The sequence below is a fragment of the Urocampus carinirostris genome, chromosome 3, assembly GCF_059441175.1.
Source record: "Urocampus carinirostris isolate Australia breed hairy pipefish chromosome 3, RoL_Ucar_1.0, whole genome shotgun sequence".
NCBI classification, from domain to species: domain Eukaryota; kingdom Metazoa; phylum Chordata; class Actinopteri; order Syngnathiformes; family Syngnathidae; genus Urocampus; species Urocampus carinirostris.
In genome coordinates, this window is record NC_142351.1 from 748,802 (window position 1) to 769,305 (window position 20,504).

At 43.9% G+C, this 20,504-nt stretch overlaps 2 protein-coding genes across 2 annotated transcripts; one reads left to right on the plus strand and one right to left on the minus strand.

Annotated features, from left to right (window-relative positions):
• Positions 1-2,056: 2,056 nt before the first annotated feature.
• Positions 2,057-10,331, minus strand: LOC148368205 (uncharacterized). Its single transcript, XM_088330193.1, has 3 exons — positions 10,102-10,331; positions 9,332-9,424; positions 2,057-5,200 (listed from the first exon to the last, which is right to left on the minus strand). The coding sequence occupies exons 1-3, from the start codon at positions 10,208-10,210 to the stop codon at positions 3,465-3,467; spliced, it is 1,938 nt and encodes a 645-aa protein (XP_088186319.1). The 5' UTR covers positions 10,211-10,331; the 3' UTR covers positions 2,057-3,464.
• A 4,580-nt stretch (positions 10,332-14,911) lies between these two features.
• Positions 14,912-20,224, plus strand: LOC148368206 (uncharacterized). The gene is made up of 2 exons (XM_088329675.1): positions 14,912-15,053; positions 17,418-20,224. Exons 1-2 carry the CDS (start codon positions 14,912-14,914, stop codon positions 18,878-18,880), a joined length of 1,605 nt encoding a protein of 534 aa, XP_088185801.1. The 3' UTR covers positions 18,881-20,224.
• The last annotated feature ends 280 nt before the right edge of the window (positions 20,225-20,504 follow it).

A 20,504-nucleotide genomic window follows, 5' to 3' on the forward strand; every position in this document is an offset into this window, starting at 1 on the left:
CTCTGAAAATGCCGGTCTAGCAAGGATGACTCCGAGAGCCAAAAAGAAGTCTGCAGGCTGGATAGCATTTGCCCTTTTGGATGAAATGAGTTGAATTGATTGACGGGAAAAAGAGTTGTTATCCAATTGCTACTTATTTAGAAACAAAGAGAAATGTTGTTCAAAATATTTCATAGGGTTTACCCCATCAAAGTGCTAATTGCTAACAGGTCTAACAAAGAGATTGTTGTTAAATGTACAATTTGTTCACCTGATCCCGAAACTGTATAGGAATAATCTTAGAAACTTTGAAAAGTCCGTTTCTGTAGTCTGGGATCTGTGCGCCAAGGACCCCTCCTTTGGTTGCTACCCGGCTTTCTGTGCACCCGTCTTTGTCCAGGCCGTAGAAAAGAGGACCAGCTCCACAACCTCCCCTTTTCACTGAAATTTTGACCAAATTTGGTCTTGTTTGTAAGATAATAGACTCATTTCAATGATCAGGGATTGTTTTCAAGCGTGCCGACATGGGATATTGGCCCAAAACACTAAAGATAGGTTGTTGCATTAACCATTCTTGTGTACCTTTGAGAAAAAGTCCCTCAGGGGAGAGGAGTGTGTGACAAGCAGCTCATGGCCAAGCAGGAAGATGAAGAAATAAAGCTTCCTATCTCTTTTGGCGGTGAACTTCACGGGGACCGTTCTCATCCGGACGACAGGGACGGAGAGAACCACAGGCTCTCTAAGCTTTGGGGCTCTGGTGAGAACAGGCCCCAACCCTAGGGACCTAGGTCAGCGATCTTGTTATTATAATCATTATAACTGTTGATAAGAGGCAAAATTGTATGCGGACAAGAGATGAAATAGATCATCTATCAAGAAACATGACACAAAAACAAAATGAAACGTTTTTGATTTCATTACCGTTTCGGTTCACAATTTGAACCTTCCGAATGATATTTGGAACGATGCATTTGAGTGACATGGTACAAACAATGTTTCCGTACATGTCTGAGACACGTATTTTCTTCTTTGCAAGCTTTGGGAATGTTAAGGGGGTAATTAGTTGGACTGAACCATCTGACTGTTTTGTGCACGTTCCCGTTGTAGCGCCTTATCATCCGGTGCGCCTTATCTATGGAAGATATAGGACCAAAAACTATTTTTGGGGGTGTGCCCTATAACCCGGTGCGCCCCGTAGTGCGGAAACTACGGTAAATGCTTCGGGGCGTCGTTCCAGGAAAGGCCTAGACGGGAGGCCAAGCTCTGCCGTTTGTTGCTCTGTTTCTCCAGGTGTTGTTTCTCTCTTCTTTCAGCTCTTTCCAACCTTTTTGCTAAACATTCAAATCGTGAACTTTCATGTACTGGAGCGATGCGTTCCTCGAATTTCAACTTATTAACCGATAGCATTCGGAGTTTTCCATCAAAGCGTTTTGTCCGTGTAGGCAAGAAACTTCATGCCAGAAGTATCGGTGTTCCTAGATTGGAACGTTCCCACTTCAGTAACAAAAAGGGTCATAAAATGACGCTTCAAAGTCTAGAATCGATGATCAAAAATCAAGATCCCTTGTCCGGTACTTGAAAAAGAAAAGTAAATATGCGGATCTTGGAAAAATACGATCGTTTGCAAAAATGGTGACACCAAAATTCAACAAAACACACTTACTCATCCAAAAATGGAAAAAGTATAAACGAGTATACAAATATTGCAAAAGTCGGCAATATCGCGTTTAAAACCTTCTCTGTTTTCAAAATGAAGGTTAGATTATTGATCATGAATTGTATTTCTCTCTCCAATGGATTAGGAGTAACTGCTTTCTTCTTTTCAATTCAATGCAAACATGATGTATAATCATGGGTAATCATGACCTTTTTTTCAAATCAATATGCAAGTTTAAAGGCAACTCTCTGGTTAGAAGGGCGGCTCGGAGTCGGCTTAGTCACCCAAAATCGAGAAAAAAAAAAGAGCTCCGGGTGTTGAAATGCGACAGCGGGCGCCGGTAAAATGTCGAAACCATGTCCGGATGAAAGAAGAGACTTTTGACTTACAATCAAACTCGTTTATTCGAGCAAAGCGAGCGCATCGAAACGAGGCAAAATTGCGTTCTTGGATTTCAATGATATAATCCCACGGACTGAAGCGTCCGCCTCTTTCTTTTACCGTTTCCTAGATTTCTGATTGGAGGATAGAATAAAACACGTGCACCAAAGCGCATTCTGATTGGTTGAGACAGGAATGACATATTTCAATGCAGTGTATAATGTTGGTCGGTCGACGGCGTGCGAGTAAAATAAATGATACATCACAGAAGTTCATTGTTTGAAAATAAATGGGAGTCTTGAAAAAATGACCAGTGGCCTCCAATTTGTAGAGACAATGTTCCTTTGTCTCGGGAATCTTATGCTCCTGTCCTTGGGTGGTACGGGTCAGCCGAAAGGAGTTCTGTGCACCCGTTTGATAACAGGAAGCCCACCGGTCGCCTCCAAATTGTAGAGACAATGTTCCTTTGGCTCGGGAAGCTTATGCTCTTGACCTTGGAGGCGTTCGCTCCGAAAAGCAACTCGAAAACTTAACTGTACAGTTATTGAGTCAATATAAATACATAAAAGTATAGAATATAGTATGAAGGGCACCCTTAGACCATAATTTCCCTTACAGTTAGCAAGGGGGAAGGTGGAAGAAATGATGCAACAGGTTCACAGTACCGATCAATGAACCCGGTTTAAAGATAATACTCTTTTTATGAAATGAAAAATGAAATGATCTGCATTTCTATAGCGCTTTTCAAGTCAATGACTTCCCAAAGCGCTTTACAATGTGCTCCACATTTCCCAATAGCGGCCTTGCTGCCATGTAAGGCGCTAACCTGCTAATTGGGGGTATTAGGGGTTCAGTGTCTTACCCAAGGACACTTCGACATGTAACACGGACGAGTCGGGATTCGAACTGGGATCCCTTGGTCCCAAGACGAGCGCTCTACCTCCTGAGCTACTGCCGCCCCATCAGAGATTGTTTTCATAGCGTGCCAACATGGGATATTTGCCCAAAACACCAAAGACAGGTTCTTGCACTCACCCTTTATGTGTACCTTTGAGAACAAAAGTCACTCGGGGGAGGAGTGTGTGAGAAGCAGCTCATGGCCTCACAGGAAGATGAAAAAAGCCGGGTTCTTAACTCTTTTAGCTGTGGACCTCACAGAGGTTGCTATCATCCGGACGACAGGGACGGAGAGAACCACAGGCCCCTTAAGCTTTGGGGCTCTGGTGAGAACAGGCCACAACCCTAGAGATCTATGTCGGCCATCTTATTATTATAATTATTGATAACCAGCTCCAGACTTCCTGTGCGGACTTTGTATGTTCTCCCCGTGCTTGCGTGGGTTTCCTCCGGGCACTCCAGTTTCCTCCCACATTCCGAAAACATGCATTTCAGGTGAATTGGCCGCTCCAAATTGTCCCTAGGTGGGAATGAGTGAATGAGTTGTCTGTCACCGTGTGCCCTGCGATTGGCTGGCAACCGGTTCAGGGTCTCCCCTGCCCACTGCCCGGGGATGGCTGGGATAAGGCTTCTTCCCTGAGTGGGTTAGTGTGTGTTGTTTTAAGCTCGCAGTTGTAGTGAATCCTCGACCGCAAACTGAGCAGGAAAAAGGCTTCTTCCCAGAGTGGGTTAGTGTGTGTTGTTTTAAGCTCGTAGTTGTAGTGAATCCTCGACCGCAAACTGAGCAGGAAAAAGGCTTCTCCCCAGTGTGGGTTAATGTGTGTGTTTTTAAGTTTCCACTTGTAGTGAATTTTTTACCGCAAACTGAGCAAGAAAAAGGCTTCTTCCCTGTGTGGATTAGTGTGTGTCGTTTTAATTTATGACTTGTAGTGAATCTTTGACCGCAAACTGAGCAAGAAAAAGGCTTCTTCCCTGTGTGGATTAGTGTGTGTTGTTTTAATTGTCCACTTTGGGTGAAATTTTTACCGCAATCTGAGCAAGAAAAAGGCTTCTCGCCGGTGTGGGTTCTGGTGTGTATTTTTAATTTCCCACTCTCAATGAATCTTTGACCACAAACTGAGCAGGAAAAAGGCTTCTCACCAGTGTGGGTTTTAATGTGGTTCTTTAAGATTCCACTCCTGCTAAATCTCTGACCACAAACTGAGCAGGAAAAAGGCTTCTCGCCAGTGTGGGATATTGTGTGTTTTTTAAAGCTCCCTTTCTCTGTGAATGTTTTGCCACAAATTGAGCAGGTGAAAAGCGTCTCCCCAGTGTGGGTTAGTGTGTGTCGTATTAAGACGCAACGCAAGGTAAATCTTAGACCACAAACTGCGCAAGAAAAGGGCTTCTCCTTAGTGTGGGTTAGTGTGTGTCTTTTTAAGATCCAACGAAAGGTAAATTTTTTACCACAAACTGAGCAGGAAAAAGGCTTCTCGCCAGTGTGGGTTGTGGTGTGTATTTTTAAGTTCTCACTTTTAGTGAATCTTTGACCACAAACTGTGCAGGAAAAAGGCTTCTCCCCAGTGTGGAATAGTCCGTGCTTTTTTAAGCTCTCATTTTTAGAGAATCTTTGACCGCAAACTGAACAGACAAAAGGCTTCTCACCAGTGTGTGATCTAATGTGTCTCTTTAAGTTGCAACTTGTAGTGAATCTTTTATCGCAAACTGAGCAGGCAAAAGGCTTCTCACCAGTGTGGGTTAATGTGTGTATTTTTAACTGAGAACTTGTAGTGAATTTTTTACCGCAGACAGAGCAAGAAAAAGGTTTCTCACCACCGTGTATTAGTTGGTGTGATTTCAAGTGTCCATTTCGGGTGAATAGTTGACCGCAAACTGAACAAGAAAAAGGCTTCTGCCCAGTGTGGGTTCTGGTGTGCATTTTTAAGCTCCCATTTTGGGTGAATTTTTTACCACAAATTGAGCAGGAAAAAGGCTTCTCACCAGCATGGAATTTCATATGCAACTTCAGATAAGACTTGCGTCGAAACGTTTTCCCACACTGGGAACATGTGTTACCACCTTCAGCGTTTGCGGAATGGGACGCGTCGTCCTCATCCGTTTCCACGTGTTGACGGGAGCTGATGCTTCCAAGCTCCTGCCAACCTTGATCTTCAGGTTGACCTTGATCTTCGGCGGTTGAACGGACCCCGGTCACTCGCAAGACTGGAACATCGTCCTCCTCCTCAATTTCAACGTCAGGCAACTCCGGTTCCTGCCGCGCAGTAGCAAGATATTCTCGGCTGACGTCTGCAAGACACAAGACACGTTTACAGTGGGACCTCGCTACTTCGCGCTTCCGTGTTCGCGGCTTCAGAGCTTCGCGGCCAGTAATAGTTTTAAAAAAAAATAATGATAATAATAATAATAATATCAATTCAAAAAATTCAAAAATGAATCATGAAAAATATTCCAATTTAGAAAGGACATTATTTTACAACATTTGAAAAGAAAACATTCAATTAGAACGAGTCATTTGAAAACACAAAAAAACGCACGTATACGGCCATCGACGCGAGCCGATTGGCCGGCACTCGCCGAATACTCGACTCCCATTGGCCCGTCGGCTACAGTAGACCGCGCTTACCTCCTATACGGTACGCTTCTCGCCATAGCTGGCAGTGAGCTCGCCTTTTTCTCGCGGTGAATTTTCAAGTCGAAAGGTTTTTCGAAGCCCTTGGCGAAACGCTCTTTATCCCTCGGTGCATCCAGCCAAGCCGAGAAAAAGCCAAAGATGTTCACCGCGGAGGAAAAAGTCAGTTTATCGGACAAGTCGAAAGCAGGAAATAGCGATAGCCCGACAATATGGCCCGAACGAATCCACGGTACAAGAGAAGAACATCCGCAAAACTGCTGCAATCTCTTTCAGGAAAGATGCCAAAAGGCTCGTAAAGAGCCAGAAGAAGAAAATGGAAAATGCAGCGCTTATTTGGATCCAAGAAAAAATCGGCCTGGATGAAAACCTAATCCCGGGTTCAAAGTTCAATTTGCTGTGTTTAACAAGAATCTCTCTCTCTAACCGTATTCCATATGGTGTACTGTATACAGGGGGGGTGTACTGCAAAGGGTTTTTCTTTTTTGAAGGGGCGTCGCTACTTCGCAGATTTTCACTTTTCGCGGGTGGTTTTGGTCCCCATTAACCACAATAACCGAGGTCCCACTGTATTTGTATTGCCCTCAACTCGTTCGGAAGCATTGTCCCCGAGTGCCAAAACGTAAAAAAAAATTCTAAAGGCTTAGGCGCTGCTGATCAGTAAGTATTAGGCCTCTGGGAATGAAATGACCACTAGGTGGTAGGAGTGGTTTCAATCCGATCTTTGCCAACACTTAGTGCCGCGTTTTGTTCATGTATTTGCCGTATTACTCTGTATGGCGGTGAGTAGGCGCCGGTGTATATGCCAAGTACGCGCAGTGTGATGAGAAAAGCAAAGATATAAGTACATCCTGTTAACGATTCAAATCTTTAGTCTTTCTAAATAATGAGCAAGGGCTTTCGTTGGGATGACGTATCGTAGGACCCTGCCATCACCGTGACGACCCGAATCGTGTGATCACGTCACCCGAGACATCAGGGGCTGAGAATTTTTGCAAAGTTCATGCATAAGTTTAGTCTTCTTGCAATCAAATGTTATTTTTAAGCCAAGTATTGTTTACATAGTCTAGGTATCGAAAATATAGATGTTTAAAAAGAGCACTGAAGCAAAACGTCTGCTTGACATGCATCATTTTGCAAGGAGACATTTTTCTCAGAAGTTTTCCAGGAAACAAGAATATTTTTCAGAAAACTTGGCAACGTCATCAAATCGACTAAATCAACTGTTGTCTCATGAAAGAGGAGTGTTAAAGCTTTCTTTTGGTGTGCCCTATGCCTGGATCGCTACAGAGCTAGATTTTCTGTTGGCCATCAAAAACGAGTCAATATGGCCAACGTCGGCACTTCCCGTTTGAGAGAAACGTCTGGCGCTCGTCGGAAACAGTCAAAGATTTTGGAATTTACACAAAACGTAGGTAAGGCAGAAACTGTGACAGGAGCGACGGGAGGGGGTGTTTTTAAAAGTTGACTGCGACTTTTTCAAACTTAAACCTTACTCGGGACTTGAAGCCAAGAGATGGCAGTCCATTTATTTCATTACGCACAAATGAACTTTTTTTTTCGTATTTTGGGGGGTTTGTTCCTGTTTGGCCTACTAAAAGTAACATTCCAGCATATAACGCAATGGAAAAGCGCACGAGGGCTCTTTGAACTCAATGGAGCATTGCTCACACATTCTTAATAGAGAAAAGTCCGCGTGGTCGTGTCAAATCCGCACACAGGCGAATAAAGCAAAAGCGTCACTAATAGAACTTAAAAATATACGTCTTTGAAAAAAATCAGCCAGGGAGACGCCCTTATACTATTCCACAGCCGAACCTTAGATGAGTAGTCATGTGCCCGTCTGTGCCTGCAGAGTATTCGTGCGGCGCCAGCCAATGTGCGTGTCGATGACGTAAGCGGCGTCATTAGAAGCCCCGCCAAACGCGTGTGCCACGTCATCGCTTCAGAAAATGATTCGCTAGCAAAGAGTGTCGTTTGAAGAAAAGTGCCAGAGTAACGCAAGATTGACACCCCGATATTTGATTGCACGCACCGATCACGTTATAAATGATTCTGTCCAGGAGATGGCGTCATGGAGGACATGATTCGTCTTAAAGCCGACGACGCGTGTGTGAAACATTTCCCTGCAGGGCTTCACTGCTTTATGGGGCTTCATTTTGCCATGACTTAACTCTCAAAGATGTTGCAGAAACCACAGAGAGCAACCTTGTCTGTTCAACCAGAGAGTAAACTACAGTGAAGAAAAGAAGTATTTGAACACCCTACTGTTTTGCTATTCCTGCTTAGAAATCACGGAGGGGTCTGAAATTTTCATCGTCGGTGCATGTCTAATGTGAGAGAGATCAACTAAAAAGAACATTTCAGAAATCACAATGCATTTTAGAACTATTTGTTTGAACAGCTGCAAATAAGTATTTGAACATCTGAGTATCGTCTTGAATTCTGACCCAGAAAGACCTGTTGGTCCGCCCATGAGAAGTCCACCCGCACTCCATGTATCATCCTGAATCAGATGAACCCGTTTGAGGTCGTCGGCTGCACAAGTCCACCCCACGCAATAAGTAAGACTTGAACAAATAACATGGCGAAGACCAAAGAGCCGTCCAAAGACACCGGAGACACAATTGCACACCTCCAGAAGGCCGGAAAGGGCTACAGAGCAATTGCCAAGCAGCTTGGTGACAAAAGGTCCACTGTTGGAGCAATCGTTAGAAAATGGGAGAAGCTAAACATGACGGTCAATCTCATCCGGAGAGACCACCTCGTGGGGTCCCAATGATTCTGAGAACGGTGACGAATCTGCCCAGAACTACACGACAGGAGTTGGTCAATGACTTGAAACGAGCCGGGACCGCCGTTTCCAAGGTTACTGCAGGAAATACACAAAGACGTCAGGATTGACACTGAAGGACACTGAGGGAAACTGTGGGAGTCAGATCCATCGACATTTCGTTCTGTATACACGTGTACTAGAATGACAATAAAGTAGATCTGAATCTGAATCTGAATCCTCAGTCAAATCGTTGAAGATGGGTCGTGGCCGACACGACAATGACCCGAAGCGCGCAGCCAGGAAAACCAAGGAATGGCTCTGTAAGAAAAATACCGCATGGCCCAGACAGTCCCCAGACCTGAACTCGAACTCTATGTTTTTCAGCGACAGCCCAGAAACCTGACTGATCTAGAGAAGATCTGTGTGGAGGAGTGGGCCAAAAATCTCCGGCAGTGTGTGCAAAGCTGGTGAAAGACTACGGGAAACGTTTGACCTCTGTAATAGCCGACAAATGGTGCCGTACCTTATATCAACATTCATTTTCTCTGGTCAGCACGGCGGTGCAGTGGTTAGAGCGTGTGCGGCACAGTTCTGAGGTCATGGGAACCTCCTGCGTGGGTTCAAATCCTGCTATTACTGTGCAGAGTTTGTATGTTCTCCCCGTGCACTCCGGTTTCCTCCCACATTCCAAAGACATGCATTTCAGGTGAATTGGCCGGTCCAAATTGTCCCTCGGTGTGAATGTGTCGTCTTTCCCCGTGTGCCCTGCGATTGGCTGGCGACCGGTTCAGGGTGTCCCCTGCCCACTCCCCGGAGATGGCGAGGATGGGGTCCAGCCCCCCCGCGACCCTAATAAGGTGAAGGATTTTCTCAGGTGTTCAAATACTTCTTTTCTTCACTGTATATATTTTGAAAGAATGAGCGAGACAGAAGGCCGGACCTTATTCCAAAGGAAAGTACGCTGGACGTCGACGGCCAAATATCTCGTGTTGCGGAAAGTAAAACCACCAACCTGCTCTGTTCAACACAATTCGGAGTATCTTGTAAACAGTTCCTGGACACTCTGGTTCCTGCCACGCAGTAGGAAGATGGTCTTCACCCATGTCTGCAACACACAAGTCAAATCGCATTTATTTGTGACGCTTTCACTGACAGAAACTCACAAAAAGGGGGCCCAGAACACCATTGTAACATCAAACTGATCTGAAAGCTACAAGAGGGCAAGGAAACACTCAAAAAAGGTCAGGATGTGGAAAATGAAGAAACCTTGGGAAGGGACCGCGCATGTGGTCATCCCCCTTCCAGGATGACCAAGCGGATATGGATGTTGCAAGGGCCTTAGTACATAATACACGGTCAACCTCAAAATTTAATATAAAGGAAGTCATGGAAACATACATACTTTACAAGTACTCTCATAGCCATGATCAAAGAGATCAAAGCCAGCAGAAAAGCTAATGTTGTGACTCATTCATTTGCAGAAACTGTAATCATAAAAACCTCATCATCCAGTCCGGCGTGAATGTGGATCTTTGGTGGGACAAGTACACCGCGGTTACATATAAAAGCAGAAAAATGAGCAACTCGCCGCAACATTGGTGCGGGCCGCCATGTTGGATCCAATCCAAAGCTCAATTGAAATGGCCTTACACTTTTTGTTTGAAGTCATGTTGGCATTTCGCATTTGTTTTATCGGGGAACTATTGAAGTTTTGATTGGACTTCAAAATTCCTTTTGATTTCCTACACTTTAGGTTTTGTAGGAGAAGCGAAAATGACGGACCTTCCCCGAGCTGCTTGGAAAAAGCGTCGAGTCGTCGACATTCTCGCTCGCTCTCCTCTTTGGCTCCCCGAAGCTTCTCTTGAAAAGGTCCTTTCCCACTGGAGCACATTCTCTCCGAATTCCAACTCGGGATTAAAAATGACCACGAAGCAAAACTTCTGTCGAGTTGACGTCGTTTGAAGTCGACTGGAGGACTTTCTCCACATTCTATTGTTCGGCAGCCATGACACCTTCTCCTTCTCAACCCCGCCGCAATGGATTGTGGGTACCAGTGGCACAGATCGCACGATGCGTTCACGAAAATAGGTGTTTCGGGAGATCCTACCGGATACGACCGAAAAGCGTCTCAAAAATTTGGAAAGTCGGGGTTTTCTGACCCCCAACCGGGGAAATGTGATCAGAAGGACACTCGAAGTGGGAGGTCCTATTTGAAAAGTTGGGGTACATAGCCTTTCTCCTGGTTGGAGGTTGGAAAACTCGGTTGTCGTCTTTACAGGGAACGCAGCAACAGAAACACATAGAGGACTAGATAGATCGGCGCAAATTGATCTATCGAAGCTTGGAGTTAAGTGGCCTTTTTTTAAAATATTTTTTTGTTGTTGTTTTAGCTCATCATCTGCAAAATAGATGCTAAATGTCAGTCACACGATACCGTTGGATTGTTGGCATTAAGGTTCATTGATTGAGCAAGCACAATTCAAAAAAACATTCCAAACAATCAAATAACTCTGTTACACCGACAGCAAGACACGCACATAAAATAACAAATAAAATAAAAGAGAGAAGAAATAGCAAAAAAAAAAAAATCACAACCATTTTGGACCATGGATGGTAATCTACAACAGCAAACCGCAACAAAAAAAACGCCGCATGCGTAATGACGTCACACAAACGGAAACCATCTTACCGCAATATCACGAGTAATAGCGCTCTTAAATTGACAAAACTTCACAAGCCCTCTTTGTCTGTTTCTCCCCTTTTTCAACGTACATACCTTCAAATGCGCGTTCAGCTGGCGAATTTCGACATTTTGGTGCCAACCTATCCATTATGCTAGTTTGTTTCTGTTGCTGTGTTCCCGAAAAGACGACAACTGAGTTTCAAACCTCCGACCAGGAGAAAGGCTATGTACCCCAACTTTGCAACTCGAACCTCCCACCTCAAGTGTCCTTCTAATCACATTTGCCCGGTTGGGGGTCAGAAAACCCCCACATTTTGGAGACGCTTTTCGGTCGTATCCGGTAGGATCTCCCGAAACACCCATTTTCGTGAACGCAGCATGTGATCCGTCCCACGTGTACCCACAATCCGTTGCGGCGGGGTTGAGCAGGAGAAGGTGTCATGGCCGCCGAACAATAGAATGTCCAGAAAGTCCTCTAGTCGACTTCAAACGACGTCAACTCGATAGAAGTATCACTTCGTGGTCCCTTTTACTGCCGAGTTGGAGTTTTTTCGTTGAAAGACGGATAAAATGCGCTCCAGTGAGGAAGGACCGCGACGAGAGGACGCTTTTTCCAAAGAGCTCGGGGAAGGTTGGACATTTTTTTTGCTTCTGCTACAATAACAATGCGTTCCAAAATGTTGCAGGCTGGCCAAAAAGTCGACTATTGAAAAGAAAGAAAAGTGGTTTGAAATTCAAATACAACTTTTTTCAGCCAAGTTTAGCAGCATCTGGTACGAAGTCGCATCCAAACTATATATATGTATATATAATTTGTAACCGCAGTATAGCCGTCCAACCTAAGATCCCCATTCGGGCTGGACTGCATGATGAGGCTTTTAATACAGTTGCTGCAAATGAAATGAGTCCCACACAACACGTGGTTTCCTATCATTGCTGGCTTTCAACACTATAAGGGGAATTAGCATTTTAGCACAACATGCAACGTCCGGCAAAACTAACACAAAAGGTGACAGAAACAAAACATAAATAAATCCAAACAGCCTGACAACATCAATCGCATTACTGTGCATGTAGAGAGATTTGTCAGGTGTGGTTTTAATGTTTACAATTAACTTTTTTCGGAGCATCGAAAGATCGTGGCTTACCGTTAGCGGCGCACTGTAGACTGCCAACTAACTCCTGCCTTCCAATCACAAAATCAGAAGCCCAAACTTTACCCCATACCAGCAGGTGGCGCTGTTTGACTCATCGTTGCAAGACACTTACACAAAAACTATACAACATATTTCAGCAGGAATTTCAACAAAACTTAAGTTATTATTACACTTGTTACACACACATAATATATATATATATATATATATATATATATATATATATATATTATTCCAGAGCCATGTCCCCCTAGTGGGAGAAATGAAATGATCTGCATTTCTCTAGTGCTTTTTAAGTCAATGACTTCCCAAAGCGCTTTACAATGTGCTCCACATTTCCCAATAGCGGTTGGCAGCCATGTAAGGTGCTAACCTGCGTATTGGGGGTATTAGGGGTTCAGTGTCTTACCCGAGGACACTTCGACATGTAACACGGACGAGCCGGGATTCGAACTGGGATCCCTTGATCCCGAGACGAGCGCTCTACCTCCTGAGTTTTGGGCGAAGTGCTTGAAATTGTCGCCATTGCCACGAGATTGGCAGTCTGACTCTATAGATCATGCAATAAATGAAGAAGCGGCTCAAGAGGACAACTCTATTTAGTACACTGGCTCTTCTAATCCGGATATACTGAGAAGGGCCCGGCTCTTTTGGTTCCCAAACAGCTCCTCCAAGTTTTTCTTTTTAGTGATGTACTATCAATAATAATATAACATTATTCACCAAATGATTCAACAGTTAGTCATATATGTTTGCAGGGGATCCCCAAAGGACACATTCAATCAAAATAATTGCAGATCTACCAAAACAAATTGTAAAACAATATAAGCTTTTTACACACTGAAGACAAAATCCGTGAAAATGCAAAACATGAACACATCAATTACAAATATTAACTCTTCAGTGCTAAAATAGACAATTTGCAATTCCTTCTTGACCGATTTAGACACATATGAAAAGCACCCAAAACATTCAGATTCAAATAAGTGAAAAGATCAAAAAGCAAAAGATCGGCAGTCGATTGAAAGATTGAATGCACTCGTATCCTAAGAATGAGTCCAAATTTGGCTCATTTTTCTGCTTTTCATTACCTTCCTTTTTTTCTTTCGTATTGAAATCTATTATTACGCAACCCCTACAGGCATTGTTGAAGCACAATGGCAGAATCGATGTCAGTTTATAGCAGCCCTTTCACAAAGATCGTAGGTCGTGGATGGGAACATCCCAAAATAGCACAAAGTATGCGCTAGGAGCAAGATAGCGACTTTATTTTAATCATCAAAGACGACAACAAAAAAAACTTTCTTCTGATGGCCGCTGGATTTTTTTTTTCCTTTTGAAGGTACTGGAGAAAAAAAATGGCTATGAGAGTACTTGTAAAGTGCTCGAATTTGGCCATGAAAAAAAGTATGAACCCTGTTTCCATGACTTCCTGTATATTTCATGTGCGGTCCCTTCCCAAGGTTTCTTCATTTTCCGCATCCTGACCTTTTTTTGAGTCTTTCCTTGCCCTCTTGTAGCTTTCAGATCAGGTTGATGTGGCAATGGTGTTCTGCGCGTTTTGTGAGTTTCTGTGAGTAAAGGCGTCACAAAAAAATGCGATTTGACTTGTGTGTTGCAGACATCGGTGAAGACCATCTTTCTACTGCGTGGCAAGAACCAGAGTGTCCAGGAACTGTTTACAAGATACTCCAAATTGTGTTGAACAGAGCAGGTTGGTCGTTTTACTTTCCGCAGCGTCCTTATTTTGGAGAGAACGTCGTTGGGCGTGGCCCCAAAAAATACGCAGCGAGGAGATATGGCAAAAAGGGAGGGCTCCTTATTGCATTGCTCTAAACAACTCGTGATGGTTGCCCGCCCCCGGGTCAAGACTTCCGCCAGGCAATAGGCTATTGTCAGCTCCAAGACTGTTTCCTTCAAGCTCATTTTAGGTTCAACTTTCCTTAACCTTAGTTAATATATACTTCCCACAACATTCGACATCTCGTATTTGGCCGTCAACGTCCACCGTACCTTCATTTCGAAAAAGGTCCGGGCTTTTGTCTCGCTCATTCTTTCAAAATACGTACCTTATTTCTAAATCAGTCACGTGCGCTAGGGCCGTTTCGAAGACATCACATTTGCTTAACTGTGAACATTTCTCATATTCGCGAATCTTTTTATCATCGGCGTTCACCGTCTATTTTCTCTCCCCTCGACCGAATTTTCTAGAAATTGACGTCGACTTTCTCATTTCATTCATCACAAAGACGTCGCAGAAGTCGCGGGGACCCGACTGTAGCGTGTAGCTTGCCAGTCCCTTCATCGTTTATTTTCCCTGAAAGCAATAACCCTCCAATTTTGTTGTCTTTTTGTATCATGACAAGAAAGACTATTTATCCAACTGCAGTTCTGTTTTGATTTTTATATCTATAGTTGCTATTTTGTAACTCTCTATCTCTAAGTACGTCATCTCGAGTCATGTTGGCACGTCACAATGTTTGTTTTCCCTGAAAAAAAAACCTAGCACAGAAATTCCAAAATCGCCTCGAAATTGCAATTCTGGTCTGAGAAATGGCAACTCCTTTTTTTCCCCAAAATCGTGCAGCCCTAAATGGGAAGTCCAGTAATACCGAATAAGCGGTCTGCAAACTTTGTTTCGAGACGGCGCAAATCATGTGAAGCTAACGTAGCTGCAAATGTGCGCCGCGATTTTGGCTTCTATGGGTTTGGAAGGAGAAAGCACCGAGTTCTTATCATCACCGGTCTGGACATGAAACCTCGGACCTATGCCGAGGCTGTGGCCGATACAATTATTGCAACGAATGCCGATCAAGAATCTGCTGAGCAACAGCTCATTGCTTTTAGGAGTCATAAAGGGATATCCATCGAAGCATGCCATCCATTATCAAGAGGTGAGAACCGCCCTGAAGTTACCTTAGTGAGGTTTGTCAACAGGAAACGAAAACACGAATGAAGATACGCAGTCGGGGTATTTGTTGACTTAAAAAGCATTTGATACCAATAATCATAATGTACTATTGAAAAAACTGGAAAGATATGGCGTGGCTTTGCAATGGATTCCAAGTGATTTGACGGGGAGGAAGCAATATGTGAAAGTTTTCCGGACAACAAACTGGACTGCCAACAGAGAAGCTCTATGTAGGAAAGGCCAAAGCCGACTTGACTTCCTCAGATGGCTGGCCTCCTTCAACATCTGCAATAAGCTCCTAAAAATATTCTACGAGACAGTTGTGGCAAGCGCCCTCTTCCTCCCGTCTCAATAAACTGGCGAGGAAAGCGAGCTCTGTTGTGGGCACAGAGCTGGACGGCCTGACAACAGTAGCTGAGAGACGGGCACTGAAAAAGCTGAGGTCAATCGTGGACAATCCATCCCATCCACTACACAGCATTATCTCCAGACAGAAGAGCAGTTCCAGCGACAGACTGCTGTCACTGTCTTGTACTACGGACAGACTGAAGAGATCTTTTCTTCCTCATGCCATGAGGCTCTTTAACTCAACCTGGCGGAGTAAAGGCCCACATTAAACCACACCCCCTACATTGCATATTACCAAATTTTATTGCAATGAGAATTCTGTGTAGCACTATCTAGATACTCTGTAGAACACGCTACAGTGGGCATTAGCACGTCACACTGGGTATTTGTATATTGTTTTCTTTTTGTTTTATTATTCAGGGATCAGAATTTTCCGCGGATCCGCGGATTTCCGCTGTTTTTGAACCCCAAAGGCATTCCGACTTTTCACTTTTTCTCTTGCGTAGCAAACAAATTCAAAATCCGACTGTCTCACTCTTTCCTTTATTGCTCTGGCGCACCCTGGCGGCCGTTAGAAAAATTGGCCGCATTGTTGCTCAAGCTTTCCGCCCTGCTTTATTCCTGGACCCTGGCTATTTCAGCTGAAAATGAAAATCTCCATTCTGATCCCTGATTATTGTATTGTTCTCAGCTCAGGGATGCTGCTGGAAATGTGAATTTCCCTGCGGGGATGAAGAAACTAACTATCTTTCTTTCCGGTCACTGTGATCCAAATGTTCTTTGACAACATCTTTTGCAAAGTTTCCGTGTTGTCTTCTTCCACTTCGATCCCCATTTCTTTTAGCCATGTTGCTGCCTCTGTCCGTGTAGAAAATGAGTCCAAAAACATCTTCAGCTGGGCGGGATATGGGGACCGTGCCTTTACGTTTTTTCCTTTAGCTTTTTGATGACGTCCCTTACTCTTTTCCTCTTCTTGTGAATTTTCGTGGCGTCGTCTCGGTTGATTTAACGGTCTCGCCTACGTACCTTGTCTCTTTCATCACGGATTCTTTCACTCTCGGTGAAAGGTACGATAATTGCCCGTGGCGGTGCTTTACCTTGAGTGAGCGCTGTGCCCTCTCAAGGCGCAAATCCAGATGTCCCCTTGTCGGAATGTTCCATTTAACCGAGTTTGTTCCGTCGTGATCTTGACTCCAAGTCCTCCCACTTTGTTGCTTGTTTGGGCGTTTTGTCGGAGCAGGAAGGCTATGGATTCTTCTGGTCTCGTCGTTGGCTCTTCCGTGTTAGCATGTAGCTCCTCCATGCCTTCCAGCCTCCGCTCCAGCGACAAAGTCAGGGCAATCTTGTTCCCGCCGGCTGCTTCAATATGTTCTCGCCTTCATTTAGGGATTTCGCGGAGGATGGCCGAGTCGCGTCCCTCGTCGACCGATGACATTCCTTCTGCTCCGTCGGTCTTTTTTCTCCTTAGCGCCCGTTTGCTCAACAAGTCTCCCCTCCTTGACCATGTTTTGTTGAAGTGTTTTTCTTTGATATGAGTCACAAATTGTAGCCTTTCTGTCTTTCTCCTAGTATGTATTACATTAGTCTTTGGTGACTTTTGTCCCGAGCGACTTTCCTTGCTGCCGTCTACCTCATAGCGCCGCCGGAAGTCCCTCCGGCCCCTTTTTATACTCTAAAAACGAGCATTTCATTCCCAGAGGCCTAATACTTACTGATCAGCCGCGCCTAAGCCTTTAGAATGTTTTTTAGGTTTTGGCACTCGGTGACAATGCTTCTGATCGAGTTGAGGGCAATACAAATAAACGTGACTTGTGTCTTGCAGACGTCAGCCAAGAATATCTTGCTCCTGCCCGGGACAAACCAGAGTTGCCTGCCGTTAAAATTGAGGAGGATCTGAAGCCTTATCACGTTAAGCAAGAGACAGAGGATGGGGAGCCTGTTGAGGAGGAGGACCATTTTCCAGTCTTGCGAGTGAGTGGTGTCCGTTCAACCGCCGAAGATCAAGGTCAACCTGAAGATTACGGTCAGCAGGAGCTTCTAAGCATCAGCTCCCGTCAACACGTGGAAACGGATGAGGACGACTCGCAGCCGGAAGGTGGTAACACATGTTCCCAGTGTGGGAAAACGTTTCGAAGCAAGTCTTATATGAAGTTGCATATGAAATTCCATGCTGGTGAGAAACCTTTTGCCTGCTCAGTTTGCGATAAAAGATTCACTACAAATGGAAACTTAAAGACTCACATTAGATCCCACACTGGCGAGAAGCCTTTTGCCTGCTCAATTTGTGGTCAAAGATTCATTGAGCATGGGAAATTAAAAATACACACCAGAACCCACACTGGCGAGAAGCCTTTCGCCTGCTCAGTTTGCAGTCAAAAATTTTCCCAAAATGGGAGCTTAAAAAAACACACACTAACCCACACTGGCGAGAAGCCTTTTTCTTGTTTAGTTTGTGGAAAAGGATTCATCCAGAGTGGGGACTTAAAAATACACACTAGAACCCACACTGGGGAGAAGCCTTTTTCCTGCTCCGTTTGTGGTCAAAGATTCACCGAAAGTGGGAACTTAAAAAGACACACATTAACCCACACTGGCGAAAAACCTTTTTCTTGCTCAGTTTGCGGTAAAAGATTCACCAAAAATACGAGCTTAAAAATACACACCAGAACCCACACTGGCGAGAAGCCTTTCGCCTGCTCAGTTTGCGGTCAAAAATTCATCCAAAATGGGAGCTTAAAAAGACACACACTAACCCACATTGGCGAGAAGCCTTTTTCCTGCTCAGTTTGTGGTAAAAATTTCTCACACAATGAGAGCTTAAAAGTACACACCAGAACCCACACTGGCGAGAAGCCTTTTTCCTGCTCAGTTTGCGATAAAAGATTCATTGAGAGTGGGAACTTAAAAAGACACACCAGAACCCACATTGGCGAGAAGCCTTTTTCCTGCTCAGTTTGTGGTAAAAATTTCTCACACAATGAGAGCTTAAAAATACACACCAGAACCCACACTGGGGAGAAGCCTTTTTCCTGCTCCGTTTGTGGTCAAAGATTCACCGAAAGTGGGAACTTAAAAACACACACATTAACCCACACTGGCGAAAAACCTTTTTCTTGCTCAGTTTGCGGTAAAAGATTCACCAAAAATACGAGCTTAAAAATACACACCAGAACCCACACTGGTGAGAAGCCCTTTTCCTGCTCAGTTTGCGGTCAAAAATTCACCCGAAATTGGCACTTAAAAATACACACCAGAAACCACACTGGGGAGAAGCCTTTTTCCTGTTCGGTTTGTGGAAAAGGATTCAACCAGCGTGGGGACTTAAAAGTACACACTAGAACCCACACTGGGGAGAAGCCTTTTTCCTGCTCCGTTTGTGGTCAAAGATTCAGCGAAAGTAGGAACTTAAAAAAACACACATTAACCCACACTGGCGAGAAGCCTTTTTCTTGTTCAGTTTGAGGTCAGAAATTCACCTGAAATGAACACTTGAAATCACTACCAACTAACTAACTAACCCACACTGGCAAGAAGCCTTTTTCCTGCTCAATTTGCGGTCAAAGATTCACTAAAAATGAGAACTTAAAAATACGCACCAGAACCCACACTGGCGAGATGCCTTTCTCCTGCTCAGTTTGCGATAAAAAATTCACCCAAAACGTACACTTGAAATTACACACTACAACCCACACTGGTGAGAAGCCTTTGACCTGCACAGTTTGCAGTCAAAGATTCATTCACAGTTGGAACTTAAAAAAATCACATTAGAACCCACACTGTCGAGAAGCCTTTCGCTTGCTCAATTTGTGGTAAAAGATTCATTGAGAGTGGGAAATTAAAAAAACACTCAAACCCACACTGGGGAGAAGCCTTTTTCTTGCTCAATTTGTGGTAAAAAAAATCACCCAAAATGGAAATATGAAGTTACACACTACAACCCACACTGGCAAGAAGCCTTTGACCTGTTGACATTGTGGTGAAAAAAAATATCTATATTGTCAAGTCAACTCATTTTTATTTGTATAGCTCTTAAACACAAGAGTCTCAAAGGGTTTCCCAGGTTATTACACTATATTACTCAGACTATTTTTCAGACTATTATTGGACACAAGAAATAACACACAAGAACCCACACTGGCGAGAAGACTTTTGCCTGCTCAGTTTGTGGTCAAAAATTGTTGTAACTTAAAAACATTCAATTGGCTAAGTATCACACAGGCTGTCCAAAGGAACATAACGGCTACAAAACCATTTGCCCTCACCTTTGTCCAACCACTGACTGCCAGCACATCAAAAAAGCCACATTCTTTCACAGGAAGTGAGCAGACTCTCCACTTGTATCATAGAGATTTGTAACCCCAAAGTCTTCATACGGATTCAAAAGATTCATGATTTTCATATGCGTCATAGATGATCTATTTTATCTCTTGTCCCCATAAAATTTTGCCTTTTATCGATAATTATGATTATCATAACAATAAAATGGCCGACCTAGGTCCCCAGGGTTGGGGCCTGTTCTCACCAGAGCCCCAAAGCTTGGAGAGCTTGTGGTTCTCTCCGTCCCTGTCGTCCGGATGAGAACAATCCCCGTGAAGTCCGCCGCCAAAAGAGATCGGAAGCTTCATTTCTTCATCTTCCTAGTTGGCCATGTGCTGCTTCTCACACACTCTGAGGGACTTTTTTGTTCTCAAAACTACACAAAAAGGGTTATTGCGACAACCTGTCTTTGGTGTTTTGGGCAAATATCCCATGTTGGCACGCTATGAAAACGATCCCTGATTATTGAAATGAGTCCATTATCTTCAAACCGGGTTCATCGATCATTACTGTTAACCTGCTGCATCATTTCTTCCACCTTCCTCCTTGCTCACACTGAGTGCTTGTGTCAACAATGTGCTTTATTATTTCGTTTGATATAATTTTTTTGGTCATGTGAATAAAACGTAGTTAAATCAAATCAAACTGCCTGCATTATTTTTGGGTTGATGTTATTTTTCTTCTGAACTGATCACTATCCATATCAAATAACTCCAAAATCGATCGATTAAAGTTGAAAATACATTGTGTTTAAACTTGGACCCTTCAT

Coding starts and splice junctions, on each gene's coding strand:
- LOC148368205 (XM_088330193.1), bottom strand. CDS start 10,210: ATGTGCTCCAGTGGGAAAGGACCTTTTCAAGAGAAGCTTCGGGGAGCC. Junction 9,425..10,101: donor TTCCAAGCAGCTCGGGGAAG/GTCCGTCATTTT, acceptor TGTGTGTTGCAG/ACATGGGTGAAGACCATCTT. Junction 5,201..9,331: donor AATTGTGTTGAACAGAGCAG/GTTGGTGGTTTT, acceptor TGTGTCTTGCAG/ACGTCAGCCGAGAATATCTT.
- LOC148368206 (XM_088329675.1), top strand. CDS start 14,912: ATGAAACCTCGGACCTATGCCGAGGCTGTGGCCGATACAATTATTGCA. Junction 15,054..17,417: donor ATGCCATCCATTATCAAGAG/GTGAGAACCGCC, acceptor CAACCGCCGAAG/ATCAAGGTCAACCTGAAGAT.